Below are 24,676 nucleotides of genomic sequence, written 5' to 3' on the forward strand. Positions count from 1 at the left end.
ACTGTGCAATCACCAACTGCTGATGAAGATCATGTCAAGATCATGTTAAACATCTTATGTTGGTTTTATAAGATGAAGTAAATCAAAAAGCGTGACTTACTGATCCAGTTACAGACAACGTTGGCCATTATGTATCATATTGTTGGTGCAATTTCTTTTATTTTAAAATGAATACCTTGGCCTTGTTTATCCACACAGTGCAAAAACAAGGCTTCGTTTCTACCTCCTGTGTCCTTTCCTCCACTCTCTCACAATGAGTATATGAAAATAAACACTGGGTTGAGGGTAATCAGAGGACAGTGCCGTTGGTGTTGATCTAACTGGGGTTACACTGATGGTTCGAGGGTAAACAGTGAGGCCCTCAGACGCAGGTATATTGCTGACTTTGCACAACACCAACTGAGTACGGGAAGATGCAGTATATATAGCAGGTCTATTAATATCACGTTTGAATATTTCCAATTAGCGAAATGGGAAATTGGGAGTTAGGAGAGAAGAACATCTCCTCATACTTTAAATGCTGCTGTGTTGTTTGGAGCTGTGATGTTGCCGCTTCATGTGAAACAGTCAGACTGCGCTGCTGGTCTTTGGCCTGAGAAAACACCAGAAAATATTCCGTCTTCAAAGGCTGCCAAGCTGCACCCCGCCGAGCATAATTCAATGCTATTCTTGTGAGGAATGTCCAAATAAAACAATGCGGCAGCAGTGAATAAACTGTACACAGGACGCCTGAATATGTCATGACATGCCCTCAAACGATATCGGGAGGAATTTCACCCAGGCGGCCAAGTTGACTTCAAAGGAAAACAGGAACACGTATTCAAACACCGTTTGCTTGGTGTAAACACTCAACTGACCCACATGTACATTCATATTAAAAACAAACCAAACCGTTTCTCCTTAAATATGAAAGTGTACTCAGTGAAGTCAGTATTACTTCTAATAACTTTCAATTTGAGAATTCCACACATTTCTCTTAATTTGAAGAGTTTGGTAAATTTTACAGCTATAAACCAGTTAAATTTAAGACTTGACCTTTTTGACACCATCTGAAATTAATTTTAAGACTAACCCTGGACTATATATTGAATGGCCACTCATCTTCAAACTTGCATTTCCCCTTGTTCATAAACCAACTAGCAAGAAGTCCAACACATAAACTTAACAAGAAACAGACTGACGAGGCAGCGCATGTAAGGGCAGCTGTTGCTCAGGAATGTGAGTGATGGACAATGCGCTACGTATAGCGTTTAGGAAAGGCAAGGAGTTTGTCGCAGTGACATGCCTAAAAAAATGAAGACCCACTCAATCTGAATTTAAGACAATTTAATATCCAAATGGGCCTAGACCTGGACGCCACGCTCCCATTTTCTGCAAGCCCCTCGAGAGCTAACGAGGCCCAGTGACCAAACGTCTTACCTGGAAGTAGAGGCCGACGGTTGGTCGAGCCATCAGGTTGTTGAAATGTTCGTGGAAATCCCTGTTGAGAATATCCTGAGACAGGGTCTCATAGGGGTCGAACGCCTGCTCCTATAAACACACACACATAGAATAATTCTAAGAGTTAATACTGACATCCAGCAGGACACAATATTCCTACACGATGATCACAAATACTAAAACAACGTCCCTGAATTCATACTTCAATTCGGTTGCGATTAAAGCACTTTATATTGAGATTAGTGGAGGGTAACAGATGAGAGGGAACTGATGAGTTTTGAGTTCTTGAAATCAGAAATTCTCCAAACCTCTGCTAGATCCTCAAAGCAGCTGCCCACCAGAGGATGAGGACTGCCTTCAGCCGTCATCTCCACCGCGTCCTCGATCAGGCCGAGCAGCTTCACCGTCAGCTCGTGGATGTCCAGGATGTTGCTGAAGATCACCTCCACGTCCTGCAACGAGACCACACGCGTCATGTTTGAGACCATTTACCACCTTTCACACTACATGAGGTGAAAGAGGCTGTTTTCAGGCTTGAAAGTCTGGACCACGGCTTGTTTTTGAAACATTGTATCCATTAGATCCGGTTAGTTTTGGTTTCACATTGCAATTGTGCAAGAGCACTAAAGAACTTGACATGACAAACCAAGAAGACTTTTTATTGTTTCGTCTGACCAAATTGCAAATGAATATTCCATCTCCTCCTCTCCTCACGGTGCTACCGCGACTAATTTTTACACTTTTTTTCCCAGGTTCTTTTTGTTCTTCTATGATAATAGCTGCTTCAACTTCCTGTAAATGGTCCGAAGGTCCGAACCGTCCAAACGAACCATCTGTACATGCAAACAGGAACTTTCGATAGTGCCAATTTGTCAAAATACAAATATGAATTTTGTCAACCCGTCTTAAACTGATAAAGAAAAAAATTTCTTAAATTGAAGATTTAGAAATTTTACCATTTAAAAAAACAACAATAATCAGGTCACTTGAGCACAGGTAAACATGCTGAATGGATTTAACTATGAGCATGTGGCAGGGTGTTGCTCACAGTGCTCCCATTCTCAGTCAACGTCCCTTGGCTAAATAAACGCTTAAAATAAAAAATAAATTAAAAAAACAGTAGTGAGAATGAACTCTAAACAACAACAGGTTCCGTTCGCCCTAAAGAAATCATTAGTCAAGCAGATGAGAAACCCCTAAAATAGCACCGGGTGATTATTGACTGCTAAAGTCTGAATAGCGGTTCTGGTCCCGTCATTATCGGATCGTAACACCGTCTTGACATCATCACGTAATTTAAGATTACAGTAACGCTGCGTTTTCGACAGACATAATTGAGGTTGTCTTGGCGAGGGATGCAGATGTTGTTCCTGTCTCAGCGTAATTGCATGTTCTGCATTCCACGGGGCCTCACAAAGGTTTATCCTCCTCACCCAAATGATACCACAAATTACCCAAACCCAAAATATGCAAAAGCCTCAGCTACCCATTAAACTCCCAACTTTCCATTCACTTGTACTCAACCCATAGAGCAACTGTCTAACTTCGTACTCGTACTTTTCCATTTCTTTTTAGGGAAATTTCGAGGACTTAATTGCCATATTAGACACGGGGGGATATCAGTAATTTGTTTCCTTGGTTCACCCTTCTGAGGGAGATATGAATGTCAATTTACTGTTTACTTGGTCAGAGATCATAGTGAGTGCCTCGGGGGGATGCTACAAAAAATTGTTGGGAGCCTCTTTGTCAGACATTATTAACGGCGGCGTTTGCGTACAGGATTATTGCTCCGACTATCAAGTCTTCCATCAGAAAGTGTCTTCCAACTGTCAAATCACAAATGATTTGAGAGTTCATTTAGCACTGGAGGAGCCGTCCTGCTCCACGATGTCGATTACCAGTTAGCCGATTACAGCCCTTTCAGCTGTAATCTTTAAATGTTCTTATGATGGATTTAGCTGCAATGGCTTTGTAATTAGGTTTACAGTTTGAAACCTGACTTGTTTGTTTACAGCTCGGATTTGGAGTCGGCTTTGGCCACAGCTCCCGTACTCAGCACAAGAGTTGTGGATGTCGTCTTTATACTTCAACTTCAGGTTGACATAGTTGTTGTTTACTGTATTCCATGAATCGGGAGTCAGCAATTCTGCTCAACTCTTGTGATCAAACTCTCTTGACGGAGAAATAAACAATATTGAGATTTGGACAGCTTTTGAATTTTCTGTGCAGGTCTTGCTCACCTGAGGCGTGAAGATTTTGGGGTTGGACAGGAAGTGATGGCGGAACACTTTGATGATGAGGTCGAGCTCCCGAAGGTACTGCCGCTCCTCTGCGATTTCAAGCCTCACCAGGTCGTCGTACGTGAGCTCCCCGGTGGAGGACGGCTCCTCCGTGCACTGAGACATCAGGCCGATGTCCTCCTCCTGGTCAAACATGTCCATCAACACCTGGAAACAAAAAACAAAAATTATCAACCGAAGAGGATTAAAAGCATCTCTGTCTTCCTTCGTGATATCCGAGAGAGTCCGTTTCTTACCTTGTCTGCGCACATGGAGACCTTGATGTCCTGTTGGTTGATTTCATAGTGCCGAATGTTGCCCACGTAGTTTCCTGCCAGTTTCAGTATGTCTGCCGATATGTATTCGAGCACTGCCACGATGTAGAGGGAAACGTGGTAGTCGACTTTGTAACCCAAAACCTCCTATTGAAAAAAAAAAATCACAGCAGGATAAATATTAAAAAGGGTCAACCAGCAGTTCAAAATCATCTGTGGTATGTCAACCTGCCTGAAGCACCAGATCAGTTCATGGGAAATTCAATTATTCTGAACCAAGCTGTCAAAACAGTATGTTACATTGGATTTTAAATATTTCCTGGCAACTACCAAACCTTTCTGGCATTCATATCAGAGTGTGAGCATGTCTTAAAAGAATGTGAATACTCATACTGCGTAATATATTTGGGAAATGAAAAAAAACCCCTGCATTTTCCCAAAGTTGCTGAAAAAAACTTTATTACATGGAAAATTAAGCTTAATATTTTTGACGGAGAGACTGCAGGATTCTTCACCTTTAGCAGTGGGTGTATCTTGTCCACGGGGAGAAGTAAGGGGTTCCTCCTCTTGCGTTTCTCGATAGCTGACTGGGCGTCGGCGATCGCCCACTTATCTATAGGGTGGGGGAAGGTTTTCTGGACACGTTCCTGGTGAGGGGGGAGAAAAAACCCATTAATTTCTGTCCAAAAACCAAATAAGTTGGGTTGATATCGCTGGCTGCATTGCAGAAAATTTATTATTTGTGAGAGGACGATTTTGTTGTTGAGATGAAAGGTTGAAACCAGTTTTGGTGCCATTTAACCATTTTGACATATTCTGTCGTGCGGAGGTACCGGCGAGTTCCTTACCTCTACGTCCTGCACAGAGCGCGGCTGGGCCACACACAGCATGTTGAGCAGCTGCAGGATCAGCTCCTCGATGTGCTGCAGGGCGTCCTCCTTCGCCGTGAGGTTCGGGTGGACCTGCTTCTGTACCTGAATGTAACAGGCAAACAAATTTAAAAAAGAGACAGATGGTTAAAAGTGTTTTCTTCAGCTTTCATCTTCTCTTTAAAATTTTTTTTTTTTTTTAAAAAGACGACCATTCACATGATGTCAACTGAAACTGTGTAATAAGTGAAACTGAAGGTAACACCTGGTATGATGCACCTCAGTTACGCTCAGGTCACGTTTTATGACGTCAAGACAACAAGTATAGACAATGGTTGAACACAAGCGCCATTTCTCAGTCTCAGGAGGTCCTCTTGATGATTTCTATTTTTAAAGTTTAAGTAGAGTTACATCAAATTATGTAAAATCAATAAAACAAGTTATCCATAAGGTAGACCCTTAATTTCTCAGCAGTGTGCATGTTGATTTGCAGAGGGAGGAAACTTGATTTAAGCAACTCATCATCACCTTGAACATCCAGTCACTTTGTAGACAATATGACATTATCAGCATTTGGAAATATATTTTATACAGAAGGGAGCGTTCAATTAACACGTCACACAAGCTCACACATCGGAGAGTGAAAGAGTCAAGCAGCAACACGTATAAGAGACAGTGAAAAAACAAAACTGATTTCAAAAAATCTGTTATTTCTTGTTATATGTCAAATATATGTAAATAAAATGTATTTTTTGGGTATATGAAAATGCTCCTCTTTACTCTTTTAAAATGATGTAATTATTTATCCCATACACTTATCAAATTTGATTTGGTGCAACGAGCTAATCTCCTTATCGTATAAAATTGCTCTGGAACTTTAGCTTGAAGTGAGTTGTAGCCGGCAGCAGATCAATACAGCAGGATGCATTTTCAGATTTCAGCTGACAAAGATCAAAAAGATTAACATTTTTCATAGAAAGTGGCAAAGGGTTTAATTTGTTAATTCCTTTCCCTTGGATGATCGTGTGTCCTTGAGCGCACCGACCAAAGCAGAGTTTTCGAACATTGTAAATAAATTAAAAATAACTTTAGATCGAGAGAGATAGAGATTTAGAGATAGATAAGGGGATAGATGTAGTTTATTGATCCCAAACTTATCTATAGGGTGGGGGAAGGTTTTCTGGACACGTTCCTATTTTTAGTTTTCTTATTTTTAGTACACTAAAAATAAATGGACAATTGTCTGTCTAGAAACACATGAAGCGTGCTCAATGTGTTTGTCTGCAGTGACACAGAACTTCACAACGACACTGTGTGGCTACACCCAACAAATCTACAAGCAAAAATCCTGTCAAATCACCGTTTAGGATCATTCTTAAGCCTCAAAGAGGCAAATTTGCAATCTCCAAAAAAAAAGCATTTAAAGCTTTTTCTCGAGCTGATTTATTAAGTCATCCTTGGCAGCAGGACTCCTGGAGGTGGAACCAGACTGGCGGAAGGTGTGGTTTTCAGGCACACACACGCACACAGCAGAGAAGGTGTGGCCTCATCGAGTTGAGGAGTAGAAATAGAAGAACACCTCTCAACAGCAGCCTCCAGCCCGACCAAAAGTTGTCGTCATTCGGGCCGTGCCCTTTTGCAGGAATGCTGTCAGTTGAGATACTATTATAGCACCCAAAGCAGACGTAGAGGGGGAGAAGAAGAAAAAAGAAAAGCTGGAGAGGTGGATGGAAAAGAGAGCCTCACACATTTACACACACACGAGCATGGCATGTTCACGTGCTAGTGATGGAATTACCCTGGCGTAAAGTAAAGCAGGGCATTATGATGACAAAACATTGCCCCCAGATTAAGGAATGTGAGAGGAGAGTTAAAAGGTCAACGCAGACCGGGCTTCATGCATTCTTGTGCTCTGACTAAACAGAGATGCAGTGACAGGCGGGACGTCCGCCTCTGTCAGTTTCACTTATTGGTTTGAGATTTTTTTTTAAATTGTAAATCTAAAAATGTTAGAGCATCGCAACAGATGTATTTCCTCACGTTGTGATTCGTTATCAAAATTCAGATGCTTTTTTTTTTTTTTAAACAAGGACAGATGGAAAATCTGAAGCCACCGCACCGCGTAGGCCTCGTTTATGCTTCTGTACGTCACTTCTGTTTTGATGCACACTCACAAGACCGAAACGGTTATAAATAAGCCACAAGTTTAAACTGTAGTTGGGGGGAAAAAGAAAAAAAAAATCAAAGCAGAAGTAGGTTATGAGATATATCCTCTCGACCGCAAATAGGCACTTGACCAAATTCCACAGGACACCAGGAGCTGTGAGTCACCATACTGAAACTACGGGGGTTTCCCTTGACTTCCATTCACAGAATAGTTGGCCCCGTTTCTCAGAGGCCCACGTCCAGCAAGTGTTGTCTCTCACCAACAAAGTCAGGATCATGGGAGAGACGGAACAACAAAGTAACACACAATTGAATTTCATCCGAATAAAGACAAAATAAAAAGTCACATTTTGCTGTACAATGAAATAAAATCCAGTCTAAAAATCTCAATTTTAATGTGCTCGTGGCAATGAAACTATTAGTCAATTGACAGAAAATGAATCTAAAAAAAAAAAAAAAAAGTTCAGTTCTTCAAAGTGATTTCAGGATATATTTTTTTTGTCTTAGTAAGACAGTGAACTTAATATCTTTGGGTTTTTTGATTAATCTGCAACAATTTTGGTAATGAACTTCTTAACTATTTTTTTAAAAAAGCTTCTCCAATGTGACTGTTTGTGGTTTCCTTAGTCTCATGTGATGTGAGTAAAACAAATATATCTTGGATTCATCTGTAACAATACTTATTATCAGTAAATCATTTAAGTATTTTGTTTTTTTGGGGAAAAGTGACAAGAATTCAGTAATTATATATTCAAAAAAAAAACAAAAAACAAACACTATCTCAATTGAAATCATCCTTTGTCTCGACTGTGAATGTTCCCCAGCTGTTATACCCTCAAGACAACAGATTCACCCGGGGAAGGTGTAGATGTAAAATTAAATTATGCAAAGCAAAATGGCCTTTTTCCTTGTGGGAAGTTGCAGTGTCTCACTGATTATCATAATAAATGATCAACCAGTCAATCAACAACAAAATCAAAAGACAACATCTGTCATTTCAGTGACAGAAAGTTTGACATTTCTGATGGGAATTTGGGAAAAAAATATGAGAACTTATTGATGGTTAATCAGAGCTGATGCAGATGTCGGTAATTTTATGATCCCAATACCAATATGTTCAGCATCACATAGTGACATTTCCTGGAAAATAAATTACACTATATATTCAGACCAGTTCAAAAAATTATATTAATTTTAAACAGGATAATTACCTGAAAAGATTTGTCAATTTGTATATTCGCTGGTCGAGATACAAGCAATCAGCTACGATTGGTTCCCAATTTCATATACGATTGTAAACTGATATTTCAGTTTTCTGCTATTTTCCAGAAAAATCAAGAAAATGATTAATCAATGAAAATAACTTATTTGCAACAGAAACATTTACATATCCCGTCTCAGCCAATATAAACTGTCATTGGCCACTGGTCGCAGTATGTTTAGGTTTTTAAAAAATAATTTCAAGATGTCACCATGGACTATGATTTCATAGATGAACAACTGATAAATCAAAAGAAATAATAATTCAAAGAGAAAAATAGATAATGAAAAGAATAATTTCCCGCTCCGCCACTGGATGTGGGTAAAGATATGAAAATGAAAAGAATCTGGATAATATGGAAGCATCTCATGCACATCCACTTGTTCCATGTTACGGTGTCAGTTTCATGGGTCAGCTCCATTAAGAAAGGAAAGGCTAGTGTACAGGAAGTCCCAGCGCTCGCTCGCTCACTCTCACTTTTCCCTCCTCCACCCCCCCAGCCCTCTGCCTTGTTCTCTACCGACACAGAGCGCTGCCCCCGGGAGAGCAGATCATAGCAGCAGACTGAGAGATATTGATGTGTGTGTATGAGGAGGCAGCGGCAGCAGGGCTCATGCTAGACATGCAGACTGGACAAGAGCCAGAAAGCCAGGATTTACAGATAGGAGAGAGAAGAAGAATGCACATAAGGAATGTTTTATCCTCTGCACCTTGCAGCAACATAAGCGTAACCATGTCTAACAACAAAATATATATATCAGACCACACACGCAAACACTGTTTCAGTAAAAAAAAATTGATCCACCAATGTACTAATGTAAGTAAAAACTAATCACAGTTGCTCTGCACCATCAAAAGTTCAGCAGCATCAACAAACGACCGCTGAAAGCAGGAGTTAACTGATCGATCTGCTGATTGACGGAAATTGTTGATGCAACGATTAGTCGATTAATCGACAACTTGATTGAAAGGATTGTAATCTTTGGATATTGGACGGTTGGTCGAACAAACTATATTTCACCTTGGCCTGTGGAAAATGTAAGAAAATCATGGGGGGAAATTCTGATATTGTTCGATCGTTCTACTCTTGCTCAGGTACAAGATTCTTAGATGTGAGAATTTAATGTAGGGCTGTAACTTATGATTAGTCATAATCATTATCGAATAATAAGAAATCATTTTCTCATCCGATGATTAATCATTTTAGATCGGCAGTGGTTTGCCACTTTGAAAAAACAAACTATTGGAAGATCATGACAAGCATGGGCTCTCTGCAATTATGAGTCTATATTGTGTGCAATTTTCCGACATTATAAGCCCCATAAAAGTGTCTCCTTCTGCAGCAAAAAGCACAAGAACTGGACCGGGTACAGAGCACAAGTCATCCAATATCATCATTTAAAGGGGTCTGTGAGGAACCAGCTCTTGATATGATAAATTTTACAAGAATATGAGTGTTTTAGACACATTCAAGTGGAAAACAACACAACAGTATTTTCATCCACACTGCAGACATTTAACCTCAGAAAAGGATTTTAGTACCTTTAACTGTGACGTTTATGAACAAAAAACACCATTCTATTTTGGGGGATTTGATTTATTTAAAGAATCAAACAGCTTAAAAGAAAAATGAGTTAGTTTTCCATCTCCTGTGGGACCAAATTACTTACTGTCATCATGTAAAAAGCTTTAAAATCTTTAAGTTTGAGCTGTTAAAACAATAATTTGATTAAAAACAAATCAATTTTCTATTAAGCAACTAATTGACCTTTCAGTTAATCAACTAAATGTTTCAGCTATAACACACATACATAAATGTAAAATGTTTGGATTATCAATACTCTAATAAACAGAACAGGCAAATAATTGATTGTATTTACTGTTAAAATGTCAATGCAAATGCTAGCTATGAAAAGTTAAAGTTCAACATCTTTTGTAGGAGGGACACATATTTTTTGTTGGAGGTGGACACACCACTGTTTGCCCACCACTGGTTCAAGTCAAGGGACAAAGATGCAGTCTGTTTTTTTTTTTTTTATAATCAGCTTGCATCCAATGTCATCAGCGGGTGCACGCACATCTCAAATGTAACCGAGTGATCAGGTGTCGTTGTGTGTGCTGGTGGTAAAAGAAAAAATAAATAAATAACAGAAAGGTGGAGGGAATAATAATAGAGGCCGGACGGTGTTAATACAGGGTTAACATTTCTAATTCAATTGATTATTCTCCTGGCTGTGTATATGGGCCTGCATCAGGCTCAGGTTGCAGGTAGTGTGTGTGTGTGTGTGTGTGTGTGTGTGTGTGTGTGTGTGTGTGTGTGTGTGTGTGTGTGTGTGTGTGTGTGTGTGTGTGTGTGTGTGTGTGTGTGTGTGAGATGTAGAGGTGGGGGTGGGGCTTGTTATCAAACCCGGGCATGTGTCACTGTTTGTGATTCATGCCATGACATCATCTGCCATTACAACCAGACTGTCTGGGGAACCATAGGGCAGAGATCAGCTCTTAGACAACAGGCGTGCACGCACACACAACACACACAGACACATACACACACAAAAGAAAAAGAGACATAAACAAAGAAAATCATTTAGACACAGAAATAGAAACAAGTGCAACACAAAGCGTAAGCACCAGGCAACACGTGAACACAACAAGGAAACAATTCACAATCTTAAACACAAACACACACACACTCCCCTGACAAGTAGTGAGACCATTTCAAATTCAGACCATAAAGACAGAAGACGGTTGACTACAGCACGTGGCCTCGCCATGACCCCGGTCTGACCTGACCCAGTGACCCCTGTGTCCACCCATCCTCTGTCTGACCCCCATCTGAGGATGAACTGATGCTCGCAGACCTGATTCAGTACTATGGGAAGGGTGGGGTGGGGGGACCATGTGCCTCATCCTCTTGCACGCGCTCCTCTCTCCGTGGACGGCCCAGGGCGGTCGCACAGGAGGTGCAACCTGTTACAGGGAACATCGTGTCCGACCATCACAAAGCTCATCCTGGAGACAAGAGTATTAAACCGATGACGAGCTCCATGACACCAACGGTGTCACGCTTACGTCAATTACTTTCTATTCATCTCTAATTAAAGGGTGGATGAAGGGCGACATTCTGGTGTTTATTTGTTTTCCCCGAAGTAATTTTTTTATATCTTTAGTTAAACTTATTTGCAGCAAATCCAGAGAAACACATCCACAGAGTTCATTTGGCCAGAAACTAACATTTGATGAGCAACTTTTTTTCCCAATACAAGAGAAAAAGCAAAAACAATCATCACGTTTCCAAAGCTGAAACAACCGAGTGTTCAAATTTTCTTTGTATGAAAAGTTACAGAAAATATGAATCCAGTAGTAACACATTTCATACATTTAGTTGATTGCCAAAATGTTTCAGCTCCAGAATGAATGAATAAACACAGGACAACGCTGTACGCTGCTTTACACAAGACTGCTGCAACAACATCTTTGCAAACTTACGTGAGCATAAACTTGGGAGTGAAAATATCTCTACTCACAAAAGATAGTGACACAAGACACATAAGTCAACATGAATGTCACATCTAAACATACGCAGTGACAAGTAACACAAGCTATTTGACTGAAGTCTCCGACTGCGTCACGTGTCATTTATTTCTGTGCAGAAAACTGCCAGGAAAGCAACCAGCAGAGGTCTTGAGGTCACCGGGTAAGTTAACTTCTCAAAGTGAAAATGTCTTTTATTCAGCCTGACGACAGCTCAAAGATTAGACATTTAAAAAAAAAGGTACTAAAAATAAACCGACACCAAAATAAACTTGAATGAACTTTATAAAACTGGTGTCTGCTAATGTCAGCATTACAGGAACAGACAGCAGCTCAGGATTTGTGGCTTCTTTCCAGTTCACTTAAAAATGTGGCATTATATAGTCTGAAATTCCTCCATTGATTTTTTTTTAGCGGGGGAATTTCAGCCTCCTGGGTGTCGCATGTTTGGGTTTTTTTTGGGCTAATGAAACTTGTGACTGAATTATACAATATTAGTGGATTTTTGTGTGTGTTCATTTTTAGATATGCTCTCTGAACGCTGAACTGTTCATAAAGGAAACTCAGTAAATGAGCCAAAGTAAAAATGAAATCTCAGCTGCATCGGGCTGTGGAGAACATTAGAGTGAGAACTAGAGTGAACTCAGCACACTCAACTGTTTGGTATAGTAAAAGATGTGACAGAGACACTTGCATATGATGTCGTCATAGTTGGACTGGACCTCATTCAGTAGACCCTTATAATAAATCACCCTGTCCGACTCTGAAGTGACAATATCTCTGTCCAGCCGGGATGAATGTTGCCGCAAAACCATCTGACTAAAATAAAAATACAGTCTGAGCTTTAAGTTTTGGCCTGTGGTGAGGTCATCCTGTCAGAATTCAACTGACTCCTCACAGGTTCAGAGGATAAAAGTGGCAACACACACACACACAAAAAATCCCAAAGCATGCCTGTAACCTCACGGAGCAAAGAAGCCCCTGGTGAACTCAGTCAGCAGCGCAGCAGCGCTGTTCAGGCTCAACATGGCAGTGGAATGAAACCGTACCCAGCAAAGCTCTGGCCTTTCTATCGATGCCAGGGAAACAGCAGACCCGGGGAATGCACAGTTATTATTAACACCGAGCAATGTCAGAGGCCGAATGACGCTCTCGCGTAGCACCAGGCACGAGCCGCGGCGATCGAGAATAGCCAGGAGACGAACACTAGACCCTCGTCCACGAAATGTCAGTCAACGGATAGCGTCGACTACACACGACTAGACAGTTGAGCTTCGTGATTTTACCTCTGGCATCAAATTTGACCTTTCATCTATTGACACCTACGTTAGATAAAGGTTTATTCTATACCATGAGGACATGTAAAACTTTTTGATAATTTTTTATGCATTTTCTTCTTTTATTAGACATTAACACTGGAGAGATGACATGAAACGATGGAGAAGGATGCAACAAAAGGTCCCAGACTAGCCGCTAAGTTACAGTGGTATAAAGAAAATTCAGGTATCAGGTGCTGCACACCTTTACCAGGTACCTCATTATGATATATGAGCCGTTAAGCTTTGCAATTCTCACATGTAGAGTCCAAGATACAAAAATAATAAATTCACAATGTAATTTAAAAAAAAAAAAAGGAAAGCAGCAGCAAATCCTCAGGTTTGACAAGCAGAATCTTTACAAATATTTGGCATCTTTGCTTGATGAATAACATAAAAGATTAACTGAATAATATCAAAAGAGTTTGCAATTGATTAGAGAAATAATGTAAGTAAATATAGGCCGGATAAGTCACATCCATCTCATGTATGGGGACAATCCTGCAATGCTTCACCAGCTGAAGGTGGCATGACTTAAAACTGCTCCACCTCCACTGCACAACAGGTCTAATTCTTTTTTTTCCATAAATACTCTGAAAAACAATCTGAATCATTCTCAGGAGGGGTGGAGTCATCCACCGCCGCGGCTCCTTCTGACGAGGAAAACCAACCCCCCAGTGGACAGCTGTGAAAAACAGCGAGTCACAGTCTGTCAAAACCATAACAAACCTCTCTTGCGTCAATCTCTGACAGGCTTTCCCTCCGGCAGTTGTGTAACAAGTTGAGACAATGAAACCACGGCACCGCGGCCCACCACCTGCTCTCTCTCGCTCAGTTTCACCTGATTCATCGCACCAGCTCTGCTGCGCTGCGGACGACAACTGACACAACTGACGGCCGTGTTATTTATAAACATGATGTTGCTATATGGCTTGTTCCATGGCTGGTCACTTCTTTATTGTTACTTAGATGAATATATTAAAAGACTATGTCAACAATGTTTGACAAAGTTCAGGGCCTCGATGCCCAAATTGACAAATGCATTGTTTAAATAAAACTTTAATATAGTTAAATAAAAAAAACTTTCCCAGAGTAGTTCTTGATCCAGAACAAAAAAGGGAAGAATCTTGCAAAAGCCTGCAAAACTCTAAGGCAGAGGCTTGATGAGCTAAACTTTAATCAAAGAAGACGTCAACAAGCTTCAACAAAACACAGCACAAAAAATAGTAATGCAGAGAACTCGATTATGACGTACAGATATGCTTGTTTCATGCTGCGAGAGTAAACTTGGTCAGAAGTACTTTCATCTCTGTTAAGAACACAAATATTAGTATTTCAGACTAGATCCCCTTCTAAAAAAGAAAGATGTCATGCTGTGAGGTTCCTACTGTACAGACTCTGTGTACATTATAAAAGTATCCCTGACTCTATTTGTTATATGAGCTTGGACAGAATAACAGTGGGAAACTATTTGCTATAAATGATTTATTGTTTACATATAATAACGCCAAATATTCCCCAGTTCAAGCTTCTCAGTCGTGAGGTCATCGAGAAGACAAATTATGACGCCACCTAAGGTTTTGGGAGATGGATGTTTTTCAATTATGCTCGGAAAAAAGAGAATAAGATTAATCAATGATCTAAGTTGTGGCCCTCCTAATAAACGCTGGTCAACCGCAGTAAAACAACATTTTTCAGGATTTCTTGTGTCAAGTGATGAGTTTTAAGTTGCAACATAAATGGAGAAACTCCCCCAACATAAAGTGGCTGGTTGATAAAAAGGTGCAGGTCATAATGTAAAGTGTTGCTGTCGTCTGGTTGAACTCAAACTTCCTGCAGGTCACCGTGTGCAGCGCCGGCTGCTGTCAGTGCCATCCTAACGTACCATAGCATCATGAGCTTGCATTTTGGCTGCACAAACCCCAACAGCATGACACCTCAGCAACTGTACCATCTCGGCTTTACACAACCAGACAGAAAAACAGAAAACAAACCTGGGTAGCGCGGGGGGGGGGGGGGGGGGGGGGGGGGGGGGGGGGGGGGGGGATGACGCAAGAAAAAAGGGAGAGAGAGGGACAGTAAAAAAGGAACCGATTCAGGTCAGTCCTGCTGACCAAGGGAGGGACGTTACAATTAAAAAAAAGTTTAAATTAGCCACATGAGAAGGAAGTTGCATTTCTTAGGAAGAAGAAGAAGAAGAAGAAGAAGAAGAAGAAGAAGAAGAAGAAGAAGAAGAGAAAAAAGGGAGGGAAACCTGACATGTAAGCAGCACGAAACAGCTGCCCAAGGGGACGGCGCCTCTGTCGTCTGCTCTGCTGCAAGGATGAGGCGTCTTTACAGTTACAGCAAAATGAGGAAGAGATGAGGAGTTTGGCAGCATTGAGCATGTGAGTGTGTTGAATGAGGTTTGAAAAAGTGTGAGAACTCCCAGGCCATCTGTATTCTTCTTCTTTTTTTTTCTCTTTTACAATCAAACTTGGGAGGCAACATCAACAACCCAGCAAGTTATACATGACGTTTTGTTTAGCAGTGCATCACTGCACTGGACCAGCTGGTGGAAACTGATCAACCTCTTTAGAAAAACACACAAGTCATTATAGTGAACTTGGGTGAGAGACGCAGGAGATTGGTAGATGTCTGCAGTGATGGTTCGGGACCCGCAAACCATCAAATACTTTTTAATTCATTCGATATTTTCCCAGGTTGCTATTGGTTACGTGGGGAACATTTGCATCCATCGCCCATAACAACACAGGGGGTTAATATTCACTTGACAACTTGAGACTAAAGTGTGTGTGTGTGTGTGTCCAGATGTGCAGATGAGACCAGTGCTCTGTCTCAACCACACACACACACACACACACACACACACACACACACACACACACACACACAGAATCTCCACAATGTGTTTTGACAAGAGACACTGGTGCGATTCGAAGACTTTGTGGTGGAGTTTAAAAAACAACAACAACAACAACAACAACAACCAGCGTTTACCTTTCGCAGAGCTTGCACGAAGAGGCCTCTCCACTTGTGACTGTTCTCGTCACTGGAGAAGTCGTATATCTGCTGGGGCTGCATCGCGGTAGCGGCTCCTGGCGTTGCCGTGGTCCGGGCCGAACTGTCAGCATCGGCCCCGGGTAGATAGTCCTTGTTGGGGTGGGTCAGTCCGGGGCAAGGCAAGGCAAGGCACGGTGGAGGGTGGAGGGTGGAAGGTGTGTGGGGTGGGGGGGGGGTCGGGTTAGAAGAAAAAAAAAGTGAAACCGACCGGACTAAAACTACACCGCGAAGTCCCCGGGTCGCGTCGGAGTGAGCAGCGGGAAAATGAGCCACAGAAGTCAAAGAAATGAGCACATGCAGCTCGAAAGTTCACTCGCTAGCTTGGATGCTAGCGAGGCTAGCCCGCCGCCGCCGCCGCTGTAAACACGGGACAGCGTCTAACTAGAGGGGAGAAAAAAAGGAAAAGGAGCTAATGGCTAATAACAACGTTGCTAAGTGTCACACTTTGCTACTTGGCGTCGGCTTGGCGAAAGGTCGTCGAGGAGGCACGTCGGCTTCAGTTTGGAGTCACGACATCGGGGCGCAGCTCGTCGCCCAGTTGACCGCAGCCACAAGTTACGTTTGGTTGATTTCTGCCTGGAACACCTGTAACGTTTAGCGGGGTTGCTAGCGGTTAGCCGGAGCAGCTAGCTGGATGCTACAAGGCTGCCGCTGGCCCTCGATTGCGCCGAGTTCTTTTTTTCTTTTTTTCCCCCCCTTCTTCTTCTCTTCTCTCTATGTTGTGGCACACGACCCCTTCGGCTCCGAACGAGGCACACCGTCTGCTGCGCTGGTCGCCCGGGGTTTAGTCATCTTGTCCGCGGCAGATCGCGGCGCTTAAATCCAACGCGGAGTCGTCGCCCCCCCCTCTCCTCTCCTCTCTCCGGGAACGGCGAGCGGTGCGAGGCACATCTGTGGGAGCGGAGCGGCTGGAGAGCGGTCGAGGTTTCTCTTTTTTTTGGTGTGTGTGTGTGTGTGTGTGCGCGCGCGTGTGTGTGTGTGTGAAGTCGAAGACGTTCGTACCAACTCCGCCGCCTGTCTGCGTCTGCCGCCGCTCTCTGCGCCGCGTCCGCTGTCAGGCGCGCACGCTGCGCAATTTCAACATTTTATTGGACGAGAGAGAAGAAGAAGAAGAAAAAAAAGGAAAAAAACCAAAAAAAAACCAAGGCTGGACTTTCTGTCTCATCCCCACGAAGCAGGATCAGAGTGAGCAGCACAGGACCGATGGCTCATAATAATATATATATATATATATATATTTATTTTTTTTACACTCATCTACTTTGGGAAGTGAGCAGTGTTTACAAAAACACAGCTGGGACGTTATCAAAGGAATTCTATGACTCACACAGACAAAACGCATGTATTAAGTAAATAAAAGGCACTTTATTTTGTAGCATTTGCAGAATCGTGAACAGAACAAACAGTGTGAAGGAAAAAATTGGGGGAAAAAACCCTGAATTTAATTTAGACACAGGAGCTCATTCGGTATGTTTGCTGCAGCAATTCTGCCTCCACGTGGTCAAACTGAATAAGTGCTGGAGTTAAAAAAAAAAACTGATAAAGGTCAAATCTCCAGCAACATCTGTATTAAACAAGAAGCCAACACAGTAATGTTCTTTTTCATTCCACTATTTCATTTCTCTTTGCACCTTAGAAATATTTGTTTCTTATAATAATAAAAAAAACCTTACAATAACATACCAGGTAATGTGAAGTCTATATTTAAGAACTTTGTGGCTCAAACCACAAACATTTATACATTTGCTTGACTTTGAGATTGCTTTTAGCAATGTAAAGTGCTCTATAAATGAAATTTATTGTTATTATTTGCTATTCAGAAATACATATTTTTGGCAGAAAAATAAATTGACAATCGTTTGTCAATCAGAGATGATGCTGAGTTTTTTTAACACAAACATTCTCTGGACATATTCAGAAACATGTGAAGCCTAACCGTAGTTTGCCCTCATATAATATGACAAAACTAGAATATCTAGTCCTGATATGGACATTGGACAAAACTGTCCAATGTCCAAAAAACTGTGAAGTGGAATAAGCAAAACCTTTTTTCCCTCACAAAACTCTGTGTTCTGCAGGTGTAACTGTGCGTTAGGTAAGGAGTTAACTTCCAAAATGAGATACATATAAAATAAAAAAAATTATACCCAATGTCTCAAATGAATGCTTGGTCAAATCGGGATCATAAAAAAAAATCTCAAATTTTAATTTGACATTTTTTGGCTTAAAAATTCCCCAAAATTGATTTACTCCGGTTTTGGGGGTGAAACTCAGTAAACTCTACAATACCCAAACAACAGAATCAAACTGCTCTCCAACTTTGTGGTAATATTCCCATTCACATTCAATACAACAACACGGAAAAGTCGTTAAGAAAAATGACTTTTACTTTGTAATGTAGTGGAGTTGACAGATTGATGAAACCTGAAATAGCAAAACTTCAGTAAAAATAGTTTGGAAGAAATGTAATTAAGTCACAGATATGTCACATCACATGACCTCCCCCCTCCTTAATTAAGGCTCGACGATGCTGACGTAGAGAGACAGCTCGATTCACATATTGAAGTTTTTTTGGTTTGATTCCCCCGTTTTTCCTTTCTGTGTCCACCGCGGCGTCGCTCTACAGCGAGAAGCGGCCCTCCACCTCGTCCGCGATCATCTCTGCGATGGCGAGGGAGGAGGTGGCCGCCGGCGAGGGAGCGTTGCGCACGTGTAGCACCCGACTGCCCACGTCCCCGACGCCACCGTCGAAAACAAAGTCGTCCACGAGGTTTCCGTCCCGGTCGAGGGCTTGAGCTCGAACTCCCGCAGGACCCCTGGGGAGGAACACAAGCAGGGGTTACAGAAAATACATTACTGGATAATGAGCTGGAAATAAAACATAGTAATTCAATTGATTGAATTAGTCAAGAGTATAATATATATAGTAACAAACAGCTAAGTATTAATACAAACCATGAGATAAATGAATGTCTAAATTGTATAGTATAGTATAGTATATAGTAGAATTACTCCACTAAAATGAGAATTACTGCCTTTAGTTTACATCCTCGCATATTTTATATAGTAAGCATTTCGAAGGACTTGAATAAAAAGGTACCAAGTGTATGTTTTTTGGGGGGGTGAAGTGGAAGCTGTCACGATATTGACATGTACAATTCCAGCGAATAATATCCAGTGAGAAACACGCCGTCTTCACTTAGACTATTTTTACAGTGGAGTACAGAGGACTGATAGATAGCTTTTCGTCACATGGTGCAACAACAATCACCTGACTTTGTTAAAGCTTTGTTGTTCCTCGTTCTGATGTAATGTCTACTCTACTGTAATAGTGAGCGAGTTCATTGATAAGAAATGGGGGGAAAAAACAAGAGTCTGATTCCTTTATATGTCGACAAAATGTGGACGTCGCTACAAAATTCTTAAAAGAAGAAAGAAACGGCCCGACAAGTGTTTTTTGCAGAACATTATGATGTTACAGTGAAGTGGACCTTTGGCACTTTGAATATAAAACATCATCACTTCCATTTAAAAAAAAAAATCCTATTAGACATTTTTGTGACACGTCATGATTAAAAACGTTTTTCGTGAGGTCCCTGATTTTTTAACCTTTGACCGCCAAAATCTAATCAGTTCAGATTTGAGTTCATGTTTATGTTTGCGGCAGATTTAGTGAAATTCCCCCCAGATGTTCCAGATATATAAAATTTAAAAGAAAGGGACGGACACATTTGCATAACCAAAAAATGTTCAGGGGACTGCCTCGGCTTGTGGCTGAGTAATGAGCTCTACTCAGTGCCACTTTATTATATTTGTTTGAAGCTCATGGTCTTTAATACTTAATACTGTTTTTTGACATCATAACAAAAAATATCCTTTATCATTGCTCTACCTGAGCACGTCACTCCGTGAGATTTCCGGAATGTACTTCTGCAGCATTTTAACCTGTGCACCGATGAAAATGCCTCTATACATTTCTCCAATCCCATAAGCTATGTTCTTCATCACCAGCTTCTGAAGGCCCCTGCAGCATGAGAAAAAATGTATTCGATTATTCAGCGAGAATCACCTACACAATTGTTCTGTTTGAAAATATATTTCCAGGACACAACACAAAGAAGAAAATAGGAACGAATAACATTTGATGCTGCACCTGAATGAGATTGCGTCGGCAAAGTCTCTGGCATTGAAGTCATAGACTTTGTAACCCTCCCGTTTGAAGGCAAGCACTGCGTTAGGACCGAGCCACACGCTCCCATCCATCCGTGGAGTGAAGTGGACGCCGAGGAAGGGGAAACGAGGGTCAGGTACCTGTAAAAAAATAAATAATAATAATTTTTAAAAATGAAGTAGGGCAGTAAGCAATTTTTAATCCAATACACTTTTTGTAAAATTCAGCGAATACATGTTTTCTTACCAGGCAGTTTTTATGCTATAGACAATTTCACATGTTATGTCCGAAATTGTTTAAAAAGATATTGGAAAGTGAAACCTTGCTGTTTTGTTAGCAGATAATTTTGCTGAGTGTTATTTGCAACCCTATCTGTTTGTAAAACAAAATAAAGGAAGTGAAGGCGTGACACATGAGGAAGTCCAAACTTTTAAAATGGCGGTACATTTCCAGAAAAAGCTGGAATTGAAAAACTGCAAAAACATTGTACCAATAAAAATAAAAAACATGGGGTTGCAGCTTACGGATGTCATGTTATGTGACATTGCCCAACACTTCTTTAAGGAAGTAGAGATAACATACTGTGCAGTACCAGCATATGATGAGAAACATCTGGCAGATTAAAAGTGATTTGTGTTGGTTACACAGCTGAAAAAGTTGGACGTATATGGACACGTGGGCGTTCAGCAGACTTACGGGATAGATGTTCCCTTTGACCAGGTAGTGCTTCTCCGGTTTCAGGACCAGATAGTCTCCTCTGAAGGGGACGATCCGCGGCTCCCGGCTGCACCCGGAGATCTGCGACAGGCGGTCCGAGTACAGGCCTCCACAGGTCAGGACGTAACGACACCGCACCTCCTTTCCCTGATGAAACGACACAAAGCAAAGGATGCAGAGAACAGAACGCAGTCTGAACATTATGATGCTTTTTTAAAAATGTTATCGACACGTGTCTCACCTTCTGGTCTCTGATTGCGATTGGATATTTCATTCCTGCAAATTAAATAAACACAGGCTTCAATTGAGTTTTATTTTAATCATAAGTGTGTTGTCAGTTGACACGTGAATCTACAGAATGTGTTTTTACCTTCAGTGCTGCCAGCTGGGCTCTCCTTCACCATGGAAATGTCTTTGACATCGTATTCGGTAACCACCGAGCCGCCCACCTCCTCAAAGTCTTTGCCGTACCTGAGCGCCACCATCCTCCAGTCCACAATGCCGGTGTAGGGAGAATCCAAGGCCATGATACCCTGAGCAGATGACATTGCTGTATAAGCCCTCACTACTATTTTTCTGTGTTGTGTAAATAAAAAAAGGGTCGACAGTGAAGCGCCTCACCCTGCAGTACGGCTCTCGCTCTCGGATGGCCTTGGCATCGATGATGCTGAGGTCGCGCACGTTGTTCTTCATCCCACGCTCGTACAGAGCTTTCAGCCTAGGGATCTCCTCCTGCTCCGCAGCCACAATAAGCTGCCATGGCAGAAATACAGTGGTCAATACTGAGATAGACACGACGCAACGATCCACATGACAGTTATTTACAGCACCTGTACAGAAGAATTGGGTATCAAATATAGGGTTAGGGTTTTTTTCCCCACATTGTCTGGATTATATACATACATGCATGTGGCAATGTAATGTGCGGATGTGTGTTGTAATCCGAAATCGACATTATGGTGCTGTGCTATACATCTTGACTGGTTTAAACACTGGTGCCGACCTTTCCACATCTGTTGTAAGGGAGTCCTTTCTTCTCGCAGTACTCGTAGGCCAACGTGGCTCCGCGCACACACAGACGGGCCTTCAGGGAGCCCGGCGTGTAGTAGATCCCGCTGTGAATGACTCCACTGTTGTGCCCACTCTGATGCACAGCTGGGGAGCAAGAACAAGGAGGCAGAGAAATTGAAGAACAAAATGAAAAAACAAGACAAGTGCAGGTTTTATTGACATCAACAAACATATAGAGGTAGTTTTAAATATTCTTGAGTTGTTTTAACTCTTGCAGAGGTGACACCACCATCTTGTTTATACAGTAAATATGAAGTGACATGGTGGTGACTTTTTGCAGGGTCATTATTTCGAGGGCTACAAACTACTATATATAAATTATGCATTTTATGTATTTAATGTTTTTAAATGCAATTGAATTTCTTTCAGAATATTAGTTATTGGTGTGCGTTTTGACGAAGGTCAGTGGGTGAACAGTGTTGGACTTTACGCAGGACAATAACAGGATTATAATACTTAGACTGTTCACTAGAGCTGCAACTGTTAATCGATTAGAAATCGACTACTAAATTAATAACCAACTATTTTGATAATAGATTAATCGTTTCAAGTGTTTTTTTTGATAAAAAAGTCAAAATTCTTTGATTTCAGCTCCTAATCGCTGTGAGAGACACAAGCACTTTTGTCTTTTAGAACATGTTTTCCCTCAACCACAACAGCAACTGTCAAAATAACCTCCACCCACCGAGCTCCTTCTCCTTCTCCAATAGGATGAAGCTGAGGGACGGGTGTCGGAGAATCAGCTCTCTGGCCGTGGCCAAGCCCACGATGCCGCCGCCCACCACGGCCACATCATACGCGCTGAAAGACAAGACGGGGAGCCAAGGTCACGGGCAGTTCAGATTTACGATTGGCTACTGATAATAAACAACTGGACCTACAGGCTGCAAGAGATAGTAAGTGGAGCAGAATGTGGGTCAGCGGTTCAATGTCCAACTGTACATGACCGAATGACTACACAATAAAACCTTTGAAACGGATCACTGGTGAAAAACCCACGACGTGACAAGTGTTATAGCCCACAGACTTTCTGTGACTACAAAGTGTCACAAGTTTCTCTGCCAAGTAAAGTAGACTCTTATCCAGTGGAAGGAATGTTAAGTGTTAGCAGCAGCAGTAGCTCCAGTGTGTCCTGTCCTGAATTTCACATGATAAAGCATTTGCAAAAAAAATCTGAAGGGACACAATGTTCAAGTCTGTGGGAAAGAGCACTTTAAATCTTTCACAGAAGGCGCAGGACACTGGGGAGCAGCCAACATGTTGTTTTCATTTTTTCTGAAAATGAGAACTAGGCTTTGAAACACACATTTTTACGAGGGGGTGGAGCCAGGAAACCCCCATGGAGAAATAAGAAATTCTTGGAAACATCACAGATCATCCATCTGCAAAAAAGGTTCTGCACAGAAGTCATATCATGCAAACAGACGGTTTTGCAGCTTAGGTTGGTTTTGTGTCATATGTCATGTTTAAATGCTGCACTACGAGAAACAAAAGTGCATGAGGATGAACGGCAGCAAAAGAAAACTTGAAACTTGATTTAATTCCAGACAAGAACAACAGGACTGCCAGAACTTGCCAACTCCTTTTTATATATAGCTTTTGTATTTGGCAACTTATCTGTGGTGAAATTGGGTTCTGATCTCTCGCTTGTATCTTTTAAACAAACCAAACAACTTGTGTACATGTCATGAACCGATAACCTCAAGTTACATCATCAATATTTCACTTTTTTTCTTGAAGCTAGCTGGAGCAGAGGGGGGGGAGGAGCCCTGTTACATAAACCCGCGTGCCATGACCCCACACATACACACACACACATCCTGTACTGTAGGTCTAATGTGAAACACATGCTGCAAGGCATGCACTTCACATGAAGAAGAAAAACATGTGATTTACTGACTGACTGACTGACTGATGGACACTGACGAATAAACATGTGGAAGTACAATCAGACTGCATGCATTCAGGCATTATGACAAATGAAAAAAAAAAGTGTGCAGGTGAGGATGGAGCACGCACACACACACACACACACACACACACACACACACACACACACACACAAACAGACCAGAAATGTTATGTAATCTGGTCCTTGATGCTGAATGTTTTCGGAGGTCAGTTAAAAGTTGGTTATTCAATAAGTGCCCCATCATCTGCTCATTGTTTTTCTGTTTTTTTTATGTGGTAAAATTAAAGCCTGAAGGACACAAACGTGCAGTCGCCTGTTAAACTAAACCAAGCAGCCGGTGTCCCTCTCTCCTGTCTCACCTGTGCAGTTGTCTGCTCGTCGCGTCCTTCAGCCACTTGGACTGCGCGGCTCCAGCAGCCTTCGGAGACCCGCGGCTCAGTAACCGGATCATTGTCAGAGCGGTTTGTCTTATTAAAATCGCCTCAGAATCGTTAGTTCATTGTACAACTTGTCCGACAAACCTCCCGGAGCTTCCTAGCTTTGCGTTCCAGTCTTCCTCCTCTTTTTCCCGTCAGCTCCCCGCGCCGATGCTCCCGGGCAGCTCG

General features: G+C 41.7%; 2 protein-coding genes across 4 annotated transcripts in view; both read right to left on the minus strand.

The window, feature by feature from the left end:
* sos2 (son of sevenless homolog 2 (Drosophila)) overlaps window positions 1-17,358 on the minus strand; it is a 33,175-nt gene extending 15,817 nt beyond the window's left edge. For 2 of the 3 annotated variants that reach the window (XM_035610987.2, XM_047327206.1), the window contains exons 1-7: window positions 16,138-17,358; window positions 4,843-4,968; window positions 4,510-4,641; window positions 3,977-4,141; window positions 3,681-3,887; window positions 1,749-1,892; window positions 1,420-1,530 (exon numbers count right to left, since the gene is read on the minus strand). In XM_035610987.2, coding sequence (XP_035466880.2) covers window positions 1,420-1,530; window positions 1,749-1,892; window positions 3,681-3,887; window positions 3,977-4,141; window positions 4,510-4,641; window positions 4,843-4,968; window positions 16,138-16,221 — 969 coding nt within the window. In that variant the 5' untranslated portion in view covers window positions 16,222-17,358. The remainder of the gene's footprint in view (window positions 1-1,419; window positions 1,531-1,748; window positions 1,893-3,680; window positions 3,888-3,976; window positions 4,142-4,509; window positions 4,642-4,842; window positions 4,969-16,137) is intronic. The other variant, XM_035610986.2, reaches the window with a different exon arrangement.
* Window positions 17,359-17,545: 187 nt separating this feature from the next.
* Window positions 17,546-24,673, minus strand: l2hgdh (L-2-hydroxyglutarate dehydrogenase). The gene is made up of 10 exons (XM_035611002.2): window positions 24,431-24,673; window positions 22,845-22,960; window positions 22,092-22,243; window positions 21,710-21,841; window positions 21,459-21,621; window positions 21,330-21,364; window positions 21,068-21,235; window positions 20,354-20,511; window positions 20,093-20,224; window positions 17,546-19,016 (listed from the first exon to the last, which is right to left on the minus strand). Exons 1-10 carry the CDS (start codon window positions 24,520-24,522, stop codon window positions 18,821-18,823), a joined length of 1,344 nt encoding a protein of 447 aa, XP_035466895.2. The 5' UTR covers window positions 24,523-24,673; the 3' UTR covers window positions 17,546-18,820.
* Between the last annotated feature and the right edge of the window lie 3 nt (window positions 24,674-24,676).

The sequence above is a fragment of the Scophthalmus maximus genome, chromosome 15 (assembly GCF_022379125.1).
Source record: "Scophthalmus maximus strain ysfricsl-2021 chromosome 15, ASM2237912v1, whole genome shotgun sequence".
Classification (NCBI taxonomy): Eukaryota; Metazoa; Chordata; class Actinopteri; order Pleuronectiformes; family Scophthalmidae; genus Scophthalmus; species Scophthalmus maximus.

Bases quoted from the DNA above. Each gene is read 5' to 3' on its own strand.
- l2hgdh (XM_035611002.2), bottom strand. From the start codon at position 24,522: ATGATCCGGTTACTGAGCCGCGGGTCTCCGAAGGCTGCTGGAGCCGCG. The intron at 21,842-22,091 runs GTCGGCACCAGT...CTGCCATGGCAG, and splicing joins CTTACAACAGATGTGGAAAG to CTTATTGTGGCTGCGGAGCA. The intron at 20,225-20,353 runs GTGCAGCATCAA...CTCATGCTGCAG, and splicing joins GCCGACGCAATCTCATTCAG to GGGCCTTCAGAAGCTGGTGA.